This window comes from Candoia aspera, chromosome 1 (assembly GCF_035149785.1).
Source record: "Candoia aspera isolate rCanAsp1 chromosome 1, rCanAsp1.hap2, whole genome shotgun sequence".
Lineage (NCBI taxonomy): Eukaryota > Metazoa > Chordata > Lepidosauria > Squamata > Boidae > Candoia > Candoia aspera.
The window spans coordinates 269889537-269913677 of NC_086153.1; the positions used below are offsets into that span (position 1 = coordinate 269889537).

General features: G+C 40.0%; 1 protein-coding gene across 2 annotated transcripts in view; it reads left to right on the top strand.

The window, feature by feature from the left end:
• Positions 1–23907, top strand: part of LOC134487701 (zinc finger protein 862-like) — a 65187-nt gene extending 41280 nt beyond the window's left edge. Inside the window, exons 6-8 of one of the 2 annotated variants that reach the window (XM_063289651.1) lie at positions 2606–2793; positions 20370–21020; positions 21708–23907. In XM_063289651.1, coding sequence (XP_063145721.1) covers positions 2606–2793; positions 20370–21020; positions 21708–23869 — 3001 coding nt within the window. In that variant the 3' untranslated portion in view covers positions 23870–23907. The remainder of the gene's footprint in view (positions 1–2605; positions 2794–20369; positions 21021–21707) is intronic. The other variant, XM_063289652.1, reaches the window with a different exon arrangement.
• Positions 23908–24141: the final 234 nt, after the last annotated feature.

Sequence of the window (24141 nt, forward strand, 5' to 3'; positions counted from 1 at the left end):
TTATCAGTAAAAAATATAGAGGAAATTAGGCCTCTTACTGAAATGTGTCAGATATGGCTGTATATAAGTTGTGTGAGTATAATAAATTAGTTTCAGAACATACTTGTTTCTGAGCAACTCAGAACTCAATAAAACATACTTGTATTGGGTGATCTAGTACAGCCCTCTTGTGCAAACCTTTCTATAGTATGTATGTTGTTCTTTTTGACTGGAAATCAATATCATTTAATAGCACATTTCCAATATTGCATTGGGTTACAAAAGAAATTCTATTATGTTATGAGTCTGATGCACATATTAGGAGAATATTTGCCACTGTGTAACCAACCAGTATGGGATGTGAAAAATCATGTTGTTGATATGGACGAATTCTCTTTTTGCTGTTGAAATGGAGTATTCTTACTCTCATAAAATATTGTACAACTGTGGTTCTTCTAATTCCAACTTGCTGGTTCTACAACACAGATGTAAAACTGAGTTTGCAACAACCGTAATTAATTTTAGTTAAATCTGAACCAGCCCTCTTGCAAACCCTGAAACATATTCTTATTTTAACAATCTCTAATTTAGTACAATAATAGGCACAGAAACTTGGAAATTAGTAGTGTTTTATCTGCACATTACTTTTCCACAACTGCATGCTTTAGGATTTAAGATTCGCATAAGATTTATATCAAGGAGTGACATGATTAATTAGAGAAAGCCAGCATAGCAAGAAAGTAGGAGACAAAGTCGTGAAACCATAGTAACTCTGATGCATATCTTGTCCCTGCTGTGACTTCTTTCAGTTTTTAAAGCTAACTATGATTTGTTGGCCTTCTAATCTGCAGTAAGGTCGAAGTAACTAAAATGTGACATTGTTAGTTGGAGATCCAGAATCAAATCTCTGTTCCATCATGAAGCTCAATGAATTATATTGTGTCAGTCGTAATTTCTTCACCAAGCCTCACTTATAGAATGAGTGTGAGGATAAATTGGAGTGGGAGGCTGGAGGCTACTCTTTTGGCCAATGGTGCATTTGGAATTTTGAAAGCTTGTTGTGGACACTGGTTGCCATGGGGAGATGGAGAAAATGGCTTGCCTATTCAAAAATGTTTAGTGGAACATGGTAATTAGAGAGAGTCAAGATACACATCTACAGACATATTAATGACAACCAATGCCAGCTGGGATCTCAGATCTATACTGACTGGAGTTCCTTAAGCAAAGAATAAATCAGTTATAATATAGAATCATTAAGCACACTAATTTATTATGGTTGTCATAAGAAAGTCTAAGATAAGTAAAATTGGGTAGAGTGGTCGTGTTCCAGGTCCCTTCAGTAAACAATGTCATCTATTGGGACCCAGGAACTATGTCTTTTCTCTCACAGCACCGGCCCTCTGGAAGGGCATCTTCCCGGGGACCCTTATAGCTACCACCCACCCAGTTTTAAATGAAAACCTGTTTTTTTCTCTTTGGTTTGGGATTAAGGTAGTTGTTGAACCTCTGTCATTTTTTCCCTGGTGTATTGGAGTTGGGGGGGGGGTTGCCTCAAAATGTGCATGTTCTTTTTTCTATTCATTGTATTGTTTCTCACTTTTAAAACATGAACCACCAAGAGTCATCCGGAAGTCAAGCAGGATCAAAATCCAAATGAATTACTAAATAACCTCTGAGACATAAGAATTAATTTCCTCCCTTAAACTTGAGTTATAATTTAGTGGCTGGGTGATGGTAACTGTTTTTGAGATATAAAGGTTTTTTGTACAGTGCCTGGCAACTGTTTTAGTCCTTAGTTAGTTAGCTGTTCAACCCCAAGTGTAAGAGATCTAGATGCCAGTTGTAGCAGCTGTTCCTTCTATTGGGATGTCAGAATTAGGTGACCAAAAGAGAAGAAAAGACATAATTGAAGAAAGTACCAGGACTTAATGGCTTTTTAAGATGTTCAGATGCTTTCCAATATATGACAGTTACATGAAGGGTGCTCTCAGCAGCCTCCTCAGGATAGCTGGTCTGTACAGCCAGTGAAGGAGAAATGACAAGAGAAGCAGTGGGGTCTAACAATTGTATATGAGGTCATTCTAGACATTTTGTAAGCATGAGCATGTTTCAGGTGTTGTAGCACTCTTACAGTTTGGATAGCAATTGTCCTAACAGCCAGGAACCACGCTGAGACAAGGAATAGGTCTCTAGTGTTTTATTACTGCTACATAACAGAAAATCCTAACAAACTGAAGAAGCGTGGGAAAAACCCAGACATATAAACCCCAAAGGTTAAGGCAGGCCCGATCTGTGTCTCTTTGAATGGCTACCTAATTCCTCAGTACTACGCATGCGCTTTACAGCCTGGATGGGAGCCCCCTGCTTGCCATCCTTACTCATGACAGCAATTAGGTCTTTTCCTGAACAGGAACAATAGGCCTATACCAGTCTCAAGGTTATTTAATATTCCTTAGGGGTGCCTGTTATTTTCTTATAACTCTGTTTCTTCACATGCCATTGTTTATGCCATCCAATGCGTCCGTTTCTGTGGCTCTCTTGGAAGATCACCCCTGCTACAATTGTGGCTAAGGTTCTATTAAGCCTGTTTATAAGTCAAAACCTGCCTCATCCTTGTCCTTAGGTATGTGGCCATATCTCGAGAGGAGAGAGAGCAGAACCTAATGGCATTCCAACACAGTGAGAGGATTTATTTTCGGACTTGTCGGGACATCCGGCCAGGGGAGAGACTGAGAGTCTGGTACAGTGAAGATTACATGAAGCGACTGCACAGTATGTCTCAGGAGACCATCAACCGAAACCTCACAAGAGGTGGGATCTTTTTCTTTCTTCCCTTTCACTATTCATCCATGTCTTTATTTTTGACACAGTTACAGGTGTTCTTGCAAAATTATGTATGTAATGAAGCCAACAAATAAAAATCATCAGTATAAAATAATAGGTTGAAATGAGCAGATAATACAGTTGAAATAGATCCATCAAATATAGTGTATATGGGGGGAGGGGGGATTTCAGTTAATATATACTGAAAAGTAAGAAGCATTGTTTTGAAGGAAGTATTTTTGGCTTTGATTTTTTGGGGGGCGGTGGCAATGTTGTGGTACAATTGTAATGCCCTTTTCCATTTGCAAAATACCTGTACTTTTTCAGCAAACATAGTGGCTTTCATTATGCTTATATGTGACAAGGAAGAACAGCTAATATTCATCAAATATACCTGGCTAGTTTTATATACCAAATACTGGAATGCTGGTGAGTGCTGGGGAATGGATGATTCCTCCGCTGACAGAGATCCGAATTTAAGCTTTCAAAAATAACTGGGAGCTCCTCAAATACTTGTATGTACATCCACACACTAGGACAAAGACATCCTGATCGCTCAGGATACTGTGCATGCACCATTATGGGCTTTTGCTGCCTTCTTAGCGTAGGAGTCATTTCACGAAACCAGTTTAGAAGGGAGCATCTCATAGTCCATAGCCAATTAAAGTTGATGGCTAAAAGAAAGGAGGAAGAGGATCAAAACGAAATTATTTTCCCCACCTTTTTTTCTATACACTATCATGGGCAATTTATTTATATAATGTATTTTCCATGGAGTTGTATGTTGTCCTAAAACTTGAAGCAAAAGTGGAAGAGGTAGATCCTGGATGAAAACATACTGTTTTTCATGTGGTATCTCACAATCTTCTTTCTACTTATTGGATTGGCGTATATGCTCCAAAACTAATTTTCTGCAAGTGCTGAGAGATGCTGATATAATTAGGTGATGCCCAATGTGTACAAATAGGTTTGTATAAATGCACATATGCAACATAAAAGAATATATTCACACGGTATTTATTTCATTACTTCTCAGTAAGACACAACCAAATTCTGAGCAATCAGCTCTTGAATACTCTACTATTTAGGTAGATGATGCTCAACTTTATATCTCCATCCCAGGTGACGTAAGTGAGGCTGTGGCCACTCTTTCTCAGTGCCTGGAGGCTGTGGGGGTGTGGATGGGGAACAACAGGCTTCAGCTGAACCGTGGCAAGACGGAGTGGCTGTGGGTTAGGGGCTTCTGGCGGTCCAGGTATTCGCCATCTTTGATTCTGGATGGGATTGCACTGCCCCAGACAGATCCAGTGCAGAACTTGGGGGTCCTCCTGGACTCATGACTCCTGCTAGAACTTTGTGTTGTGCACCAGCTCTGTCCCTTCCTGGATCGGGAGTCCCTCCGAATGGTCACTCATGCCCTGGTCACCTCCCGTATTGACTACTGTAATGTGCTCTACATGGGGCTACCCTCGAAGAGTATCCGGAAGCTACAGCTGGTCCAAAATGTGGCCACGTGAGCAGTCTTGGGAGCCCCAAGGAGGGCACATATAACACCACTGCTGCACGAGCTGCATTGGGTACCAGTTTGCTTCTGGGTCCAATTCAAGGTGTTGGTTATCACCTTTAAAGCTCTACATGGCATGGGGCCAGGTTACCTGAGGGACCGCCTCACCCCCACTACATCAACCCGTCCCACATGGTTAGGCAGAGACGGCATGCTGCGGACCCTGTCCATGAGGGATTGCTGATTGGCAGGGTCCAGGAGGACGGCCTTCTCTGCTGTGGCACCCGCCCTTTGGAACATCTTACCCCTGGAGGTAAGATAGGCCCCCATTCTCCTGGCCTTCCAGAAGGGGGTGAAGACATGGTTGTGCCATCTTGCTTGGGACAGGAGGGGGGATAGCCATTCATGGGGGTGGTTGGCACTGTGACCATGCCAAGGATAAGATTTTATTAAGGCCCATTACCATCTTGAATTTTACACTTTATACTTTTGTACTTTTATATTTATGTATATTTATATCGATTTTATATTGTATTGTTTTTATTGATTGTTATTTTATGGTCTGTAAGCCACCCAGAGTCGTTGTGTATGAGATGAGCATCAGAGGAATTTGATAAAAAAATAAATAAATTAGTATTCCAGAAATTCTTCCCATTAATTTGGTTGAGGAGAAAAGCAGTATTCTTCAATTCTACACTTCCTTAGTTACAGGACTATAGAAATGTTTATATTTATGAAAATGTTAGTTATTGTTTTCTAGTTTTATTTTTTGAGTAGCCACAGTCTGGGTTAATAATGTAAATCTTTCACATTTGTAGGCATTTTGATTTAAATATCTGGTATCAAATTGGAGTAAAAAAATAACAAATAATAATTGATAGGTTAAAAATCTTAACATCGACCCGTCCCACTCGGTCATGCAGAGAGGGTATGCTACGAACCCCATAGGTAAGGGAATTCCACCTGGTGGGGTCCAGGAGGCAGGCCTTCTCTGCAGTGGCAACCGCCCTCTGAAACATTCTGCCCCCGGAGGTGAGACAGGCCCCTTCGCTCCTGGCCTTCTGGAAGAACTTGAAAACCTGGTTCTGCTGCCTTGCCTGGGATGGGAGGGGCACCAGTTCTTCTTGGGGGTGGCTAGTACCATAGATCTCTCCCCAATGAATAAAATCTTCACTGCTTGGATTTTATACCTATTTTATCTTTATTTATCGGTCTATTATATTGTAATTTATATGTTTTTAATTCTGATTTTATTGTAAACCCCCCAGAGTCCCCTTTTTGGGAGAGATGGCCGGTGATAGAAGTTTGAAAGATAGATAGATAGATAGATAGATAGATAGATAGATAGATAGATAGATAGATAGATAGATAGATAAAAATCAGCATGCCACCAAGTCCAGGTGCTGGATATCCAAGGTGCTGGATATCCAAACTGTTTTTCCTTATTTCCTGACTTACGCTTTGTCAGTAAAATCTGTTTCTGTTATGTATATTGGAAGATAGTCAATACAATATGAGTTTTTCAAAGAGGATTGAAAGATATCTAGGAAATTACAGGCGAGTTGGCCTAATTTTGATTATAGGTAAATTGATAGAAAATATTATTAAAAGTTGAATTAAAAAACCATGGCATGTGCTCTCTCTCTCTCTCTCTCTCTCTCTCTCTCTCTCTCACACACACACACACACACACACACACAATATTAAAAAGTTACCTCCTAAATAAGTTTACCTATCAGGACTGGCATGAAAGAACAGAAAGTGCACAGTCCTTGAAATGGAGAATTTTGAGCAGCAGGGCCTGTATTATTTATCTTCTTCATAAATTTGTAAGAGCTGAATGGGCTACAAAATACCTAATGCGTTCTGTGAAATTCTATAAAATAATAATTCTGTGAAATTATAAATTGGGACAGTTGAGGATAATCTACCAGGAAGAGATCTTGTGGTGAGTTTATCGATTAATTATGTGCCATCAAGTCGTTTTCGACTCCTAGCAACCACACAGATTTTTTCCATGACAATCAATCCCTAACCTGTTCTTTCAAGTCTTCCAACGGTGCATTCGATATCATTGCAACTGAGTTCATCCACCTCGCTGCTGGTCGTCATCATCTTCTCTTTCCTTCCACCTTTCCCAGCATTAGAGCCTTTTCCAGAGAGCTGGTATAATGTGTCTGAAGTAGGATAATTTGAGCCTGGTCATTTGTGCCTCAAGAGAGAACTCTGGATTGATTTGTTCGAATAGCCAGTTTCAAAAAACCTACTGTAAAGCTGGGAAAAGAGCAAATAAAGAGGAAGAAGCAAAATGGTTTTGTATAGACTCATAGGATTAAAAGGGGCCTTGGAGGGCTTCTAGTCCAACTCCCTGCTCAGAGCAGGAATACGCATACCATCCCAGACAAATACTGTAGATGTCCAACCTTTGCTTGAAAACCTCCAGTTATGGAGCATCAATGACTTCAGGAGGCAGGCTGTTCTATTGCTTCATAGCTCTCACAGTCAGGAAATTCCTCCTTATTTTGAATTTGGATCTCCCTCTATAAAATCTCCATCCACTGGTTCTTGTCATAAGCTTAGGTGCTGTGGAGAATAAATCCACACCCTCTTCCCTTTCACATTTCAAATATTGGAAGAATTGCTATCATGTTTCCCTTTAGCCTCAGTTTATCAGAATTCTCTCAATTTATTTTCTCTTTATATTGTTTGAGTTTGAGCCTTAATTATTCATTTTCAAAATTTCCCAGCCTTCCTGAACCATTTTTTTTCTTCAGGATTTCTATCGATGGAATCCTTCCAACTCTTATCCTTACCTTATTGAAGTCATCTGTCTTCAAATCTGGAACATCAATCTGATTACCTTCAGTTCCCCCTGTCTTCACTATGGTGAATTCTAGAATCATGTAGCCACCCTCTCCCAAGGTTCTTTCAAACTTCCACTTCCTCAATCATTTCTTCCCTCTTAATATTAAGTCCAGTATAGCTGACCCCCTAGTTTCTTCCCCTACTGTTTGGACAAATGACACCTACAAGGCACATCAAGAAGCTGTGAGCTATCCCACTTGCTGCAGAGTTTGATTCCCAGTCGATGTAAGGGGAGTTGAAATCCCCCATTAGTGATGTATTTCATGGACACCTCAGGATCTGATATGTGAAGATTTCGTGGATATCTTCTCCTTGGTTGGGTGACCTGTAGTATATAACCACAAAACATTATTTTTATGTTTTGTTTTTCCCTTAATTTCACACAGATACTTTGGGCAGGGTTTCCACCCTTGGTTTCATGAATTTCCATACAGTTATAGTCATTCTTTATTATAATGCAACACACACAAACACCCTTCTCTTGGATCTGTTTCTTTTGAACAAATTATATCCCTCCAGTACAACATTCCAATCATGAGTTTTATAACAGCAGGTTTTGGTAATACCAACAATGACATATTTGGTCCCTGGACCAGAATTTCAAGTTCTCTCTGTTTGTTCCCCATACCCTTCACATTGATATATAGGCATCTGAGCTGTGTATCTCACAAGGTATTCCTGAGCATCCCTTTCTTCTTACCATTTTCTTCCTTTTAAGATTTACTGCCTTTGGCGGTAAATATTTGAATGTGGTTCTGGGTATTGGTCTCCCCTTCCCCTCCAGATTTAGTCTGAAGCTGGCCAAATAAACTGAGAAAGATGTCTTCCGAGTCTTTATGAAATGCAGTTCATCTCTTGCCAGAAACCCTTTCTGTAAGTAGTATAGACCATAACCCAGAAATCCAAAGTTTTCTGGACAACACCATCCCTTGAACCAGTGGATTACCTCCAGAATTTTCCATTACATTCTCATGCAGTGCCCTTTGGTTGGAAGTATGGATGAAAGTACTATCTGTGCTCTGAACTCTTTTGCCTTCCTGTCTAGTTCCTTGTAGCTTCTTGATATTTTCCAGGCTCTTTCTGGCAGTGTAATTTGTTCTAACTAGAAAGGGAAGAAAGGGATAGTGATCAGTAAGTTTGATTAGTCGGGTCAGACTCTCCATCACATATTAGATCTTCGCATCTGCAAAACACACTTTTTTGTTGTCTGGTCTGCAGATTGCCTTCTCTGTTCCTCTCAACAGCAAGTTATCTACCATACAACTTTTCCTCTTTGGGACAACCGTTGGGTTCCTCAGTTCCATGGAAGTCTCAACTTCTATCCTTCCTGTCCCTGAAATATGGGGTGAAACCCTATCGCCAGAAGTCTGCAAGTCACTCCCAGGGGGAAGAGAGCAAAGGTGAATATGTTTGGAATATCATCATACTTTAGAACATATTTTATTGAACTGTAATTCCCATCATTGGCTATGCTGCCTAGGATATATGGGAGTTGAAGTCCAACCATTTCTGGAAGGCTCATCTGTCTAATACTGTGCATGTTTAGTTAGAGCTAGGTTCTCTGTTAAATGGCATTTTCTCCATTATATGGTATATTTAGGATTATAGTTTGCAACTTTATATGCAGTTTTGTAGGAAATAAGCCACATTGGAATCAGTGTGATTTACTTAGGAGTAAATATGTACAGAATTATACTCTTTGTTGTTTATTCGTTTAGTCGCTTCCGACTCTTCGTGACTTCATGGCCCAGCCCACGCCAGAGCTTCCTGTCGGTCGTCAACACCCCCAGCTCCCCCAGAGACGAGTCCGTCACCTCTAGAATATCATCCATCCACCTTGCCCTTGGTCGGCCCCTCTTCCTTTTGCCTTCCACTCTCCCTAGCATCAACATCTTCTCCAGGGTGTCCTGTCTTCCCATTATGTGGCCAAAGTATTTCAGTTTTGCCTTTAATATCATTCCCTCAAGTGAGCAGTCTGGCTTTATTTCCTGGAGTATGGACTGGTTTGATCTTCTTGCAGTCCAAGGCACTCTCAGAATTTTCCTCCAACACCACAGTTCAAAAGCATCTATCTTCCTTCGCTCAGCCTTCCTTATGGTCCAGCTCTCGCAGCCATATGTTACTACGGGGAACACCATTGCTTTAACTATGCGGACCTTTGTTGTCAGTGTGATGCCTCTGCTCTTAACTATTTTATCGAGATTTGTCATTGCTCTTCTCCCAAGGATTAAGCGTCTTCTGGTTTCCTGACTGCAGTCAGCATCTGCAGTAATCTTTGCACCTAGGAATACAAAGTTTTTCACTGCTTCTACATTTTCTCCCTCTATTTGCCAGTTATCAATCAAGCTGGTTGTGATAATCTTGGTTTTTTTGAGGTTTAGCTGCAAGCCAGCTTTTGCACTTTCTTCTTTCACCTTCATCATAAGGCTCCTCAGTTCCTCTTCACTTTCAGCCATCAAAGTGGTATCATCTGCATATCTGAGATTGTTAATGTTTCTTCCAGAGATTTTAACTCCAGTCTTGGATTCCTCAAGCCCAGCATGTCGCATGATGTGTTCTGCATACAAGTTGAATAGGTAGGGTGAGAGTATACAGCCCTGCCGTACTCCTTTCCCAATCTTAAACCAGTCCGTTGTTCCGTGGCCTGTTCTTACTGTTGCTACTTGGTCGTTATACAGATTTCTCAGGAGGCATACAAGATGACTTGGTATCCCCATACCACTAAGAACTTGCCACAATTTGTTATGGTCCACACAGTCAAAGGCTTTAGAATAGTCAATAAAACAGAAATAGAGGTTTTTCTGAAACTCCCTGGCTTTTTCCATTATCCAGCGGATATTGGCAATTTGGTCTCTAGTTCCTCTGCCTTTTCTAAACCCAGCTTGTACATCTGGCAATTCTCGCTCCATGAACTGCTGAAGCCTACCTTGCAGGATCTTGAGCATTACCTTACTGGCATGTGAAATGAGTGCCACTGTTCGAAGTTTGAACATTCTTTAGTGTTCCCCTTTTTTGGTATGGGGATATAAGTTGATTTTTTCCAATCTGATGGCCATTCTTGTGTTTTCCAAATTTGCTGGCATATAGCATGCATTACCTTGACACCATCATCTTGCAAGATTTTGAACAGTTCAGCTGGGATACCGTCGTCTCCTGCTGCCTTGTTATTAGCAATGCTTCTTAAGGCCCACTCAACCTCACTCTTCAGGATGTCTGGCTCTAGCTCACTGACCACACCATCAAAGCTATCCCCGATATTGTTATCCTTCCTATACAGGTCTTCTGTATATTCTTGCCACCTTTTCTTGATCTCTTCTTCTTCTGTTAGGTCCTTGCCATCTTTGTTTTTGATCATGCCCATTTTGGCCTGGAATTTACCTCCGATGTTTCTAATTTTCTGGAAGAGGTCTCTTGTCCTTCCTATTCTATTGTCTTCTTCCACTTCCGCGCATTGCTTGTTTAAAAATTATTCCTTATCTCTTCTGGCTAACCTCTGGAATTTTGCATTTAATTGGGCATATCTCCCCCTATCACTGTTGCCTTTTGCTTTCCTTCTTTCTTGGGCTACTTCTAGTGTCTCAGCAGACAGCCATTTTGCCTTCTTGGTTTTCTCTTTCTTTGGGATGTATTTTGTTGCCGCCTCCTGAACAATGCTGCCAACTTCTTTCCAGAGTTCTTCCGGGACCCTATCTACTAAGTCCAGTCCCTTAAATCTATTCTTCACCTCCACTGCATATTCCTTAGGAATATTAGTGAGCTCATATCTAGCTGATCTGTGGGTCTTCCCTAATCTCTTTAGTCTGATCCTAAATTGTGCAAGAAGAAGTTCGTGATCGGAACTACAGTCAGCTCCAGGTCTTGTTTTTACCGACTGTACAGATGTCCACCACCTTTGGCTGCAAAGGATGTAGTCAATCTGATTTCGGTGTTGTCCATCTGGTGAAGTCCATGTATAAAGCCGTCTCTTAGGTTGTTGGAAGAGAGTGTTTGTTATGCAGAGTGAATTGTCTTGGCAAAATTCTATCAGCCTATGTCCTGCTTCATTTTGTTCTCCCAGGCCATGCTTACCTGTAATTCCAGGTGTCATTTGACTGCCCACCTTAGCATTCCAGTCTCCTGTGATGAAAATAATGTCTCTTTTAGGCGTGTCGTCCAGTAGGTGCTGCAGATCTTCATAGAACTGCTCTACTTCAGCTTCTTCAGCATTTGTGGTTGGGGCGTATATTTGGATCACTGTGATGTTAGATGGCTTGCCCTGAATTCAAATTGAGAATTATACTCTACTGTTAATTAAATTATCAGTGATGTGGGTAAGGTGAACAAATAAAACTTTTTTCTTCTGCATAGCATTAGAACCAGTGTAATGTAGTTAGTTAGGATGTTGGACTATGACTGAGGAGGCCCTGGTTCAAGTTTAGTCTCAGACATGGAAGCTCAAAGAGCGATTTTGGCCCAGTCACTCACTCTCAGCTGAACTTACATCTCTGAATAGTTGTTATGGGAAAAAAATTGGAGGGAGTGTTATGTATACTGCCTTGAACTCCTGGAGGAAATATGGGATATAAATCTAAAAAATAAATAAATCTATCTTGGAATCACATATAACAGCTAGTGAAGCTGAGTTAGCTGTCTTTAAGATGGGATTAGAAAGGTTCCTGATAGATAATCCTACCAATGCCTATTGGCAATTGTCTTTCTATGTATTTCTGAGCACCAAAGGAGAAGAGATGTTGCTATCTTGCCCTATTTGTAAGCTTCATTTAAGTGGCCACTCTGGGAAACAGGATGTTGGATTAGTGATATTCTTCATATGAGCTAAGGAGTCTCTTCATAATTTTTTAAGCACATTAGACCATAACTAGATACTGGTGGAAGTGTTTCTTTTGTCACTTTATCGTCATTTGCTATTATGACTCAAATTTCCAGCTAACTTGTGTTTCAGTGTAGATTAAATAAACCAATGTAAATAATAAAGCATAATACATGAAACACAGACTTATTTTTAAGACATCTTTTTATTAGCTATTTTTCCCCATCTTACCTTCTCTCTTTAAGAAAGAGGAATCATCTTTTACTGTTCCTAGCTCCTCATGAATTTGTCTTTGGTGAGGAGCTTGATAATATAACCGTTACATACACTTTATGGCTTTCTCTCCTTTAAAGAATGATGCCACATTTGAGTTCTCCCTCACATCCCCTTAATCACAGCATAAACATGCTTTGCTAATCATTTTTAGAGGACATGCTTTCATGACACAGCCTTAATTTCATCTCCTGCTCATCATGGAGGCAGTCGAAATTCATCCTTAGCTGTTCAGTTTTAAAGTAGTGTTTTCTGTCTGTTTTCAACATGAGTCCTGCCTCATGAACTGTCATGTTCAAAGTTGGTGATGACATGGTCAATAGCTGGCATCTGTTAAGTTCCTGTTGGCTAACTGAAGCTACTGTTGACATGCCTCTTCTCCTCTGATTATGGTTAGTGCCCTCCATGGCCATTTTGGCTTAGATTAGTGGAGAGATCAGACACTTGATTTCTGGAGAAGTTCTGCCTGTAATGCCTGATCCATACTTCCCAAGCACAGTTCAGGCATTACTTTGAGGTAGTACTAGCAGTAAATGCTATTTGAATGACCTTTTCGAAAGTATTTTACTATAGCATATGAGATATCTAATGGTCTATGAAACATCTTTGGATGAATTTATTATTTTGCAAAGGAAGAGCTTTACTTGCAATATATCAAACTGGTAACCTACTTTTATATCCAGAGTAAGAACTTTTTAGTATCTTCTATTACTCACTTGAGAGGGACACGGTGGTGCTGCGAGTTAAACTGCTGAGCTTGCCGATTGGAAGGTCAGCAGTTCGAATCTGCGTGACGGGGTGAGCTCCCGTTGCTAGTCCCAGCTCCTGCCAACCTAGCAGTTCGAAAACATGCAAATGTGAGTAGATTAATAGGTACCGCTTGAGTGGGCAGGTAACGTTCCGTTTACTCATGCCGGCCACATGACCACGGAAGTGTCTACGGACAAACGCCGGCTCTTCGGCTTTGAAACGGAGATGAGCACCGCCCCTAGAGTCGGACACGACTGGACTTAATGTCAAGGGAGACCTTTACCTTTACTATTACTCACTTAGTGAATTCCAAATGTCCCCCTTTAGATAAAAGATCAGTCATTAAACACATCCAGTGGCCAGTACTGCTGATAAATTCATTTTAAAAATATTCAAATATTCTGGTTATCTATGCAAAGTTGTAATATTTTTATATTTATAGCAAAATCACAAATAAACATGACTTAAGAAAGACAGTTTATTTAACTTTAACAATAACAGCAATATCTACTACTTTTGTTTAATACTTTGATTTGGTAAAAGAAATTACCTTCTCAAATGTTACTTAGTCTCTATTTTATTCAGATGCTTGTATGTATATATTGTAGATGAACCCTTAAATAGAAAAATGACACATCCAGAAAAATTGCTGAAAGTAAAGTCCCTTCTTCTCCCTCTCTCCAGTTCAGAATTAAGGTTGTGAAACAATTAAGGTTATGGCTAGTTTACAAAAACATACCAGGTCAGTGGAAGCAAATTTTACAGAACATAGAATAATAATTAGACAATTGGAAACATTGCTTCAACAAAAAACAACAAATTATCTGCGCATTAAGACCGTGGTGAGTAATCCTTGGTCTGAGAGATGCAGCTGACCTCTTCAGTCCCATTATGTATCCCCCATATGGAATTGCCAAGGATTCTGCTGCTAAAATTTGTCACAAATTGTCAATTTTTGGTTCTGTGATTCCTCCTGTTACAAACACGCACTACTCATAAACACACATGCAACCACACCCACCCTTCTAGCCACTCTCAGAGCCCAAATAAAGCATAATAAACATGCCATCCCTGGCTGTAAAAAACATACTATCCCTGCCTTAAGAATGATGCAGCTAGCTCTATCCTGCCAGTTTTCGAAGTCTCAGGGAATAAACCACCCTTGCAGCCTCTCATTCTGGCAGTACTGGATAATTTTTTGGTTCAGGCACGATGTTTTGGACTTGTTCACCAGGAATTGGAGAGTTTGAGATGGGAGTGTGCCTAATGGTGCTTCAATGTAGAAGTGGATTTTGAATCTTCTATTTTGCCTGGTCCTGGAATCAGTGTCATGGAGAATTCAGAAACTGTGAATTTGGGGACCCAGTGAGATCTGTGATAGTTTCCCTAATCCTCATCAGTAAGCACTTATCCATACCCAGTAATCTATCATCCACATAATTTGTACATACATTTAAAGAATCATGTGTGAGAGTTACCTGTTGATGTTGTAATGGATGACTGCTCCTAACAAATTAAAATTCTCTCCCTTTGCTAGGAAAGGGAGGGAGGAAAATTCTGAAGAGAGATGTTTGACAGTTGGGACTTGGCTGTAAGAAGTTAGTTGTTGAGGTCAGTTGGTGGTAGGTGATTATGTAAAGAGAAGGATTCACTTGATTCAGAGTTTAGTATTTTGCTGTGAGAGAGGAATGAAAGGAATTACTCTAGAACAGGTTCTGTTTTAGGCAGAGATGTTCAGTTATATTTTGTGGTTAAATGAATATGATTTGATCTCCTGGTTTTATATGGTTGTCACATTAAAACTCTTTTTATCCCTCTTGTATGCTGAATTGAATTGCTCATGGTGAATTCTGGGAACCACTCCCTGGATACCACATCCAGTAAGACCTGGTAAATAAATATAAACCATATAAATTAAACCTGATAGTAAACCATAAAAGAAAGGGAAAGTTCCTGTTTTACTGTGGGGAAGTACATTAAAACAGTTGGTGGCAGTCTATTCAAGAAGGAAGAAACTCCTGCAGTGAAAGGAAACCCCTTGAATATTTTTAGTTGGCAACTAAATAAGCTTTATTGTTTCTGCTTTCTTTTAGTGAAAGCTGCCCAAAGTCATTTTGAGTTGGGCAGCAGCTAAATTTAAATAAATAAACAAACTAGGTATCCAAGAGAAGGGATGGATGGAACCCATAGAGAAAGGGCTCATACCACTTGAGATATAGTAGGATAGGGCCCACATTATGTGAACTCCCTATCTTCTTGTAGGACCACCAATTCTGGACTGCAGAAATCAGGATTACCACCAGATGCCAGTAAAATGTTAAAGTTTTGTCTTGGTCCTCTAGATTTTTGCAGCCCAGATCTGGTAACCTTGCCTTCTTGTATGTATTGTCCCTGATTCTGAATTAACTAATCATTTGCATAAGAACTTCATTCTTAGTGGTGAGTCTCCATCTTCATAAAAATCCTTGAAAAATATTTCATATGATATCTCTCAGATATGTTCCTTTTAATCTGTTACAAAAGTCTGTGTTCTACCTTTATTAATTTAGAATATTTTAAAGGAAAGCCTACTTTAAAAATAGGCTTAACTAAAACAGCTGCATAAAATGTTTCACAGTGACTGTGGGCATCAATAGCAGACAGGAACATCCAGGTCTTTACGGACATTTGAAAATAGTCAGGGAGGCAGTCATCCACACATGCCATGGTATGCCAGAAAGACATGTTAATTATTTTTAGTATAATAACTTAACAGTACTTTGAATGGTGGAGACTACTATAGAGAAGACATGATTTTTTCTCTAATATTAATTATAGATATCAAGCAAGGTAATAATTGCTACAAAAGGTGATTGCATCATCTAACACCATGCCCTATGGGTAGAAAGGCAAAATTATAAAAATAAATAAAATGAATAGATATTTTTTCTAATTTGATGCCCTCTAGTTAAATTGGATCAAATTCCATCATTTCTACCCAGCATGAGGAATAGCTGAACTAATAAGAAATAACAGAAGTTGAACTTCAGTTAGCTAGAGAATATCAGATTGTAGAAGGCTGATGTGTTAGACTATGAAAAGGACAGAAAAGAAAATAAATATGCTGGTTTATTCATTAATTAATCAATACATTGACTAAAACCATTTATTTATTTATTTATTTCTCACCAAAATCTCATAGTTCTCTCAACCATTTATAGAGGTACAAAGACTATTAATTAATTAACAATTAATTGTTAATTAATTTAATTGTTAATTAATAAACAATTAATAAACAATTAATTGATTAATTAAAAACTAAAAACATGGTTCTGCCAGCATGTGTGGAGCAGGAAAGGGAATAATTCTTGGCGATGGCTAGCCCCCTAGAATGGCCCTTTAGACTCATGGATTGATGCAGAATTTCTCAGTCCACCTGGATTTTATCATATTTTATATTTTTATTGTTTGTTTATATTTATATTTATTGTTTTTATAATTGTATTGAATTTTAACTTTGTTTTATTGTCAACCACCCACAGTCCCTCCTTTGAGGGGAGATAGGCAATGATAAAAACTTTATAAATGCAATAAAATAAATTAAAACATAACTTTGTTGACGTTAAAAACAAAAAACACCTACAAGTATATAGAATAAACCGAAATCCTGGCTTCACAGTCCCAATACCACTCTGGAAGAGCTCCATTTTTAGCTCTTCCAGAAGGCAGTTGAAGTGGGAACTAACCATCTCTAGTGGGATGCCATTCCAGAGGGCTCCACTGCTGCTCCAAGTTTTGCTCATCACCTGAAAGTAGGAAACTACCAGCTGCTCTTCCTGACAAGATCAAATTGGCGGGGCTGACTCTAATAGGCAGCTGCATTACCAAAAGTAACTTGATGCCAAGTCATAAAGTGCTTTATAGGTAAAAACTAGTACTTTCAATTGCACCCAGAAGCATATGGGAAACCAGTGCAGGGCCCACTGCAGAAGTTTTAACTGTTTCCATCAGCAAGGGCAGGATAGTACACAGGCACTGCGCTTTCAATCAACTGAAGCTTCCAAATCATCTTTAAAGGCAGCCCCACATGGAGCATTTTGCAGTAGTCCAAGTGAGTGGTGACAAAGGCATGAATCACTATAGGAAGATCCTCTTGTCCCAGATAGGATACTACTAGTGTCCCAACTGAAGCTGGATGAAAGCCCTCCTGGATACAGCTTCCACCTGTTCTTCTAGCAGGACCACAAATCCAAGAGGACCTCCAAGCTATGAATCTGCTCCTTCAGGGATAATGCTTCCTAATTCAGAGATACCACTGGAGCCACCAGAGAACCCCAATGGACGAACAGTAATTCTCCTTTAAGGTGGCTGGAAATGTCCCTTCCTGCAACAAGGCTTTAACAATCTCCCAGAAACAGCCAACCCGGCCTGTGGCTGTCCAAAGGGGCAAGGATCCAGCCCACATGGCAGCAGAGGACTTCCTAGAGAACATCCTACCTACTTCCTCAGAAGTCACAAGCCAAAAGGAATCCCAAATAACATGGCAACATTATGTCCTAGTCAACGTGGCTCTGCCCAGAATAGAACAAATTGATCAACTTTACTGGCAAAATGTTGCGCTAATTTATCACACTTCATCTCCTGGAGGCTCTCACAAAACCAAGGGGCCATCCAGAATTGGCTGACAGAGAGAGGCTGCTCAGGAGTGATTTCTTCAAGGGCATGGGATATCTCATATTGCCAACAGTGAACCAGTCCCTTGACTGATTCACCTGTCAGACTGTCAAGGAAATATCCAAGCATCCACAAGAAACCATCCAGATCCGTGTGGTACCTGGGGTGGACCATCTGAATGGGTTCAGTCCTACAGAGATCACAGGCAGCCATCAGTCACATCTGGACCAGGAAGTGATCTAACCATGACAAAGAGGTGATGGTAATAGCCTCTATATCTAGATCACCTCACAGAGATTCTGAGAAAATTACAAGGTTTAATATGTGGCAACCTATTCATGTCAGCTCCATGATTTCCTGAGAAAAGCCCATGGTTACTATGGAGATCATGAACTCCTATCCCCCACCATATGAGGTTTAAATCCCTGTGTTCGGGGGGGGCTGGCTTAACCACCACTAACGATCAGATCCAGAAGCCTAGAAAGGCTTCTGATGGGCGGTCACTGATGCTGCTTGACTCCAAACCTGCTTACAGGCAGTCCTCACTTAACAACCATTCATTTAGTGATGGTTCAGACTTATGGCGGTGCTGAAAAAACTGACCTACAACTGGTTCTCATACTTACAACCGTTGCAGCATCCCCACAGTCACATAATCATGATTTGGGCATTTGGCAACTGGTTCACATTTATGACTGTCCCAGCATCCCATGGTCACATGATCGCCATTTTCAACCTTCCTGGCTGGCTTCTGGCAAGCAAAATCAATGGGGAACCGTATGATTCACTTAACAACTACATGGTTTGCTTAATGCCTGTGGTGATTCACTTAACAACAGTCACAAAAAAGGTAGTAAAATCAGGTCAGATTCACTTAATGACCGCTTTGCTTAGCAACCAAAATTCTGGTCTCAACTGTGGTCATTAAGTGAGGACTATCTGTATTCCTTTCGTCTGCCAGGTTTCCTAACCATCCACAAACCGAATAGCTAGCTCTACCAGTTTGGTGACTCTCTCTGCACCAAGGCCCTTCAAACCTTCCAAATGATTGATCCTTCCCTCACACACACCAAAACTCTTTCCAAAATGCCAAATATATTCATACTTCCATTTCTCCACCCTCAAGTCCACACTGCACCAATCACTCTGTTTGACATCATCTTGAAAAAAACAATCCATTAACTGAGTTTTGCTTTTTTGAAGCAACTCTCAGGTCTTGGGTAATTTGGGCAAACTGAGCTCATTAGCATAATTTAATCAATTTCCTTGATTTGATTAGTTTTGTAATCTTAGGCTACATGCCATCATCACCACCATCCTGGGTGCTAGAAATCTTAACATGTTACTAGCTTCTAAGAGCAGTGCTTTCAAGCCTATTTTTACATGCACAATGTTGGAACCATGCTATTTTTAAATACTTTGGGTTCCTCTCATGGACATCTACAAGTGGAAGAAAATAACAACATATATGAGATGACATCACCATGCAAATACTGCAGCTTACATACTTGCACCAGCTGTAATTTTAAGGTAACTATGGTTTGTTAGGTTCACAACAGTTTCTAATTCCAAACTGCATTATTGCTTATGGTCAAGCTGGGAATAGAATTTTTTTTAAAATGTGAATTACTCTGTCAAGCCTCAAAAAAAAAAATCAGATAGAATGGTGGCATCTGTCACATCCTAATCAACCCATCAGTTAGTGTCATACCCTTAAAATTAATTAGGATATGGTACTGACTTAAGCCTTGTATATTTTCTACATTTCTACTTCTGAATCTCAACAAGTGCTGGGCAAATTGATAAATGCTTATATTGGTATTGCATAGAAATGCCAATGCAGCATCACAAAACCTGGAGTTGCAATGCTTGCATAGCAGTTTTCCTCTAGTGTTGCAAGTAGGTTATACTATTGCAATTGCTCAGGACTGTGGTGCTAGCATTTGGTGATCCACATCTGCAGTAAATATAAATAAAATATAACAGCATTAATCAGCGCCTTGTTTGGAAAACATCCAAGTATTGATACTTGGAATTATTTACAAGACAGAAGAAAGATTGAATCAAATCCATCATCTTCTGAATTTGCAGGTAAGGATATCTGGCTATTTCTTTTGTTCTAAATAACTGCTAATCTGCATAACATCTCTGCTTTTGGTAAATTTAGCAGCTGTAGACCCCAGTCTTTGGTATCACTGACCTGGTTCTAGCTGATTGTGATAGTAAACGATATGGGAAATGAGATTGTAATTCTTGTGTATTCTCATGTCTCGTGTCACTCTCTGTCGTGTCACTCTCAATGGAAAGGTCTCAAGTTTACTGGTTTAACATGGAAATCTATGGACCTCAACTTTACAGTACTGACATGATGCATTTTACCAAGTCAAAGCTATCACTACATTTTCAGCAAGCCAAAACCTCCATAGCTTAGTTTAATTCCAATTACAGGTTAGCTACCTGTTATATTAAACCAACTGCCTATAGTTTGCCTTTTCTTTGAAGGGTATGAAGCTGACTTCTATATACTACCTAGATATTGTTGACTTTCAATATTATCCACCATTAGGGTTCCTAAGCATTTATTCCAGTAAATGTCCTTATTGGTTATGCAACATGTGAAAAGTTTGTCCTACCTTTTTGCTTTAGCTTTTGTATGAGGAATGTTGTAGTGTTTCCATGAATAATCTTCACTCCTGATTTCTTCTTTAGGGGACAGAAGATTACTAAGAGAAAAGTCAGAAAGAACCATAGAAAGCCAAGAAGATGTGATCTACCCCCTTGAGCTCACTACATCAAAACCAGGGAAGAGCCCCTACAAACGTAGCTTTGAAGAAGGGATATCTCAGCCCCAAACCAAGAAAAAGAAAATAGACCTCATCTTCAAAGATGTCCTAGAGGCTTCTCTGGAATCAACGAAGGTAGAAGAGCACAAGTTCACCAAAAATTCTACCCCTTCCACTCGAAAATCCTTGAGATTCCAAGTTCAAGATATCTCAGAAACTTGTGGGACTAGTGTTCAACACAGTTCTCCTAATCACAGTAGACACAGAAACGAGGGTGAGTGGAAGGTCCCTCACGGTTCTCCCTTCACCATGTCCAAAGAAATTGGCTTGCTGGAAGAGGAAGGTGAAGAACCCTTGTCGTTTAAAGTGAACAGCCCCACTGATCTGTCTCTGGTGTCAACTCAAGATGACGCCCTTGAAATCCCAACAACTTCCTTGTGTCCCAACTGCATACGGCTTAAAAAAAAGATTCGGGAATTGCAGGCTGAGCTAAATCTGCTAAGATCTGGCAAGTTAGCTGAGCCACCTCTACTACCTCCTCAGGTACCTGAGTATCAAGCATTTTCATATCCCACGGGTAAGTTACACAAAATAAAAATTCTCCTTACATAAGAGACCTTCTCGGAGGTCTCGTGGTTGGGTTTTATGAAGCACAGACTTACTCCTCTGAGCAAACAGTTTGGGGCTGCATTTGTAATCATGAAACATCATCTTTCCTTTTACTGTAATCTGTTCATTTTCAATAAAAAAACAAACATTGCAGCTGATGGGTTTGCTGTATTCTTGATACATCCCTTTGCAGGAGAAGGAATCACAGGCTGTTATTTTGAATCCAGTTTAGGAAATATGTTTGGTTTTCTATGTGCTGTGTGAAATATACTGGCTCATATGTATGTGAAACATACAAAACAAAATTTACATTTTCTGAAGGAACTTGCTATTAACTCTGTTGACTTACGAAAGTGTGTGTTTGTTTTTGAAGAACTCTTTCATATCCTTCCATGATATCTCATTAATTCTTGTTATGATATGGCAGTACTTAGAGTACTACTGAGATTGCTTTTTACAATTGCTCAGACTTAAGGGAATTAGGATTTTAAAAAATGGACTGGGTTTCAAAACATTTATAATTCAAAACTTACCCAAATAACATGTTATTGAAAACAAGGGACATGGGTAGGCATGGGTGAAGTGTGGTGCAGCTATCTTACTGTTTTATGTTGTTTTCCAGAACTTAAACTTTCTACAATTTTTTTTTTGGCAGCTTCAGAAAGCATCATGTCTGTTCCCACCATTATGGAAGATGATGACCAGGAAGTGGATTCAGCAGATGAATCTGTTTCAAATGAGATAATAACAGCCACAGATGAGCCATCCAAGATGTCTGCTGTCACCAGAAGGATTCGACGCTTCAAACAAGAGTGGCTAAAAAAGTTTTGGTTTCTGCGGTACTCCCCTACACTGAATGAAATGTGGTGTCATGTGTGTCGGCAGTATACAGTACAATCTTCTCGAACTTCAGCCTTCATCATTGGCTCAAAGCAATTCAAGATCCACACTATAAAACTTCATAGCCAGAGTAATCTCCACAAGAAGTGCCTGCAGCTCTACCGGCTCAGGATGCACCCAGAGAAGACAGAAGAGATGTGTCGGAATATGACTTTGCTCTTCAATACAGCCTATCATTTAGCTATGGAAAGCCGGCCGTATTGTGACTTCAGACCTCTTGCAGAACTACTGAGAAAGTGTGAACTCAAAGTGGTAGATCAGTATATGAATGAGGGAGACTGTCAAATCTTAATCCATCATATTGCTAGAGCTCTTAGAGAAGATCTCATTGAACGGGTGAGGCAGTCCCCCTTCCTCAGCATCATTTTAGATGGGCAGAGTGATGATTTACTTGCTGACACAGTTGCAGTTTATGTACAATACGTCAGCAGTGATGGACCTCCAGCCACTGAATTCCTTTCTCTCCAAGAACTGGGATTTTCTACAACAGATAGTTATGTGCAAGCATTAGATCGGGCTTTTTCATCTCTGGGAATAAGGCTGCAAGATGAAAAGCCAAGTGTTGGTTTGGGAATAGATGGTGCTAACATTACTGCCAGTCTAAGAGCTAACATATACATGACAATCAGGAAAACTCTGCCTTGGTTGCTCTGCTTACCTCTAATGGTACACAAGCCACACTTGGAAATATTGGATGCAATTAGTGGAAAAGAACTGCCATGCCTGGAGGAGCTAGAGAACAACCTGAAGCAGTTACTCAGCTTTTACCGTTATTCTCCCAGGCTGATGTGTGAGCTAAGAGTTACTGCTGCTACTCTCTGCGAAGAGACTGAGTTCTTGGGAGATATTCGAGCAGTCAAATGGATCATTGGGGAGCAAAATGTCCTCAATGCTCTAATCAAGGATTACCTGGAAGTAGTGGCCCATCTGAAAGATGTCAGTGGCCAAACACAAAGAGCAGATGCTTCTGCTATTGCCTTGGCTCTCCTGCAATTTCTTATGGACTACCAATCCATTAAGCTGATATATTTTTTGCTTGATGTAATTGCAGTACTTTCACGACTTGCCTTTATTTTTCAAGGTGAATACCTCCTTATATCACAAGTGGATGATAAAATAGAGGAGGCCATCCAAGAGATTAGCAGACTGGCAGATTCTCCTGGGGAATATCTACAGGAATTTGAGGAGAACTTCCGTGAAAGCTTTAATGGCGTTGCTGTGAAAAACCTACGGGTGGCTGAAGCCAAATTCCAGTCAATTCGAGAAAAAATATGCCAGAAGACCCAAGTTATTCTAGCTCAAAGGTTCGAACCTCGCAGTCGGGCATTTGTGAAAGCATGCCAAGTGTTTGACCTTGCAGCTTGGCCAAGAAGTGCAGAAGAGCTTATGACCTATGGCAGGGAAGACATGGTGCAAATATTTGAACATCTGGAGGCAGTGCCATCTTTTTGCACAGAAATCAGCAGAGAAGGCATTGATAGCAGAGGGAGTTTGCTCATGGAATGGCGAGAACTCAAGGTGGATTATTATACCAAAAATGGCTTTAAAGATTTAATCAGTCATATTTGTAAATATAGACAGAGATTTCCTCTTTTAAATAAAATAATACAGATCCTCAAAGTCCTTCCCACTTCCACAGCATGCTGCGAAAAGGGAAGAAATGCTCTTCAGAGAGTACGCAAAAACAATCGTTCCCGACTTACTCTGGAACAACTCAATGACCTTTTGACAATTGCTGTTAATGGACCACCTATTGCCAACTTTGAAGCCAAACGGGCACTAGATAGTTGGTTTGAGGAGAAATCTAGCAATAGTTATGCACTGTCTGCAGAAATGTTAAGCAGGATGTCCTCCCTGGATCAGAAACCTGTTCTGCAGAGCATGGACCATGGATCAGAATTTTACCCTGATATTTAGCAAGGAATGCCTCTTGTTTAGAGAGCTGGTGTTTTTTTTTTTAAATTAATACTCTCAGCTTTGGTATATTATACACACACACTCAGATATACATGTATGATGTAAACTCACACTGAAAATTTAAGCTGATCTGATGGAAGCTAAGAGGAATACAGCAACATTTAATATTTACTGACATCTTCAACTGTGGCAGCTGCAATGTAGGTGGCAACCTTTCATTCTTCAGAAACATGTACTGGGGCCATAGTCTGCATTTTCAACCTGAATCAATT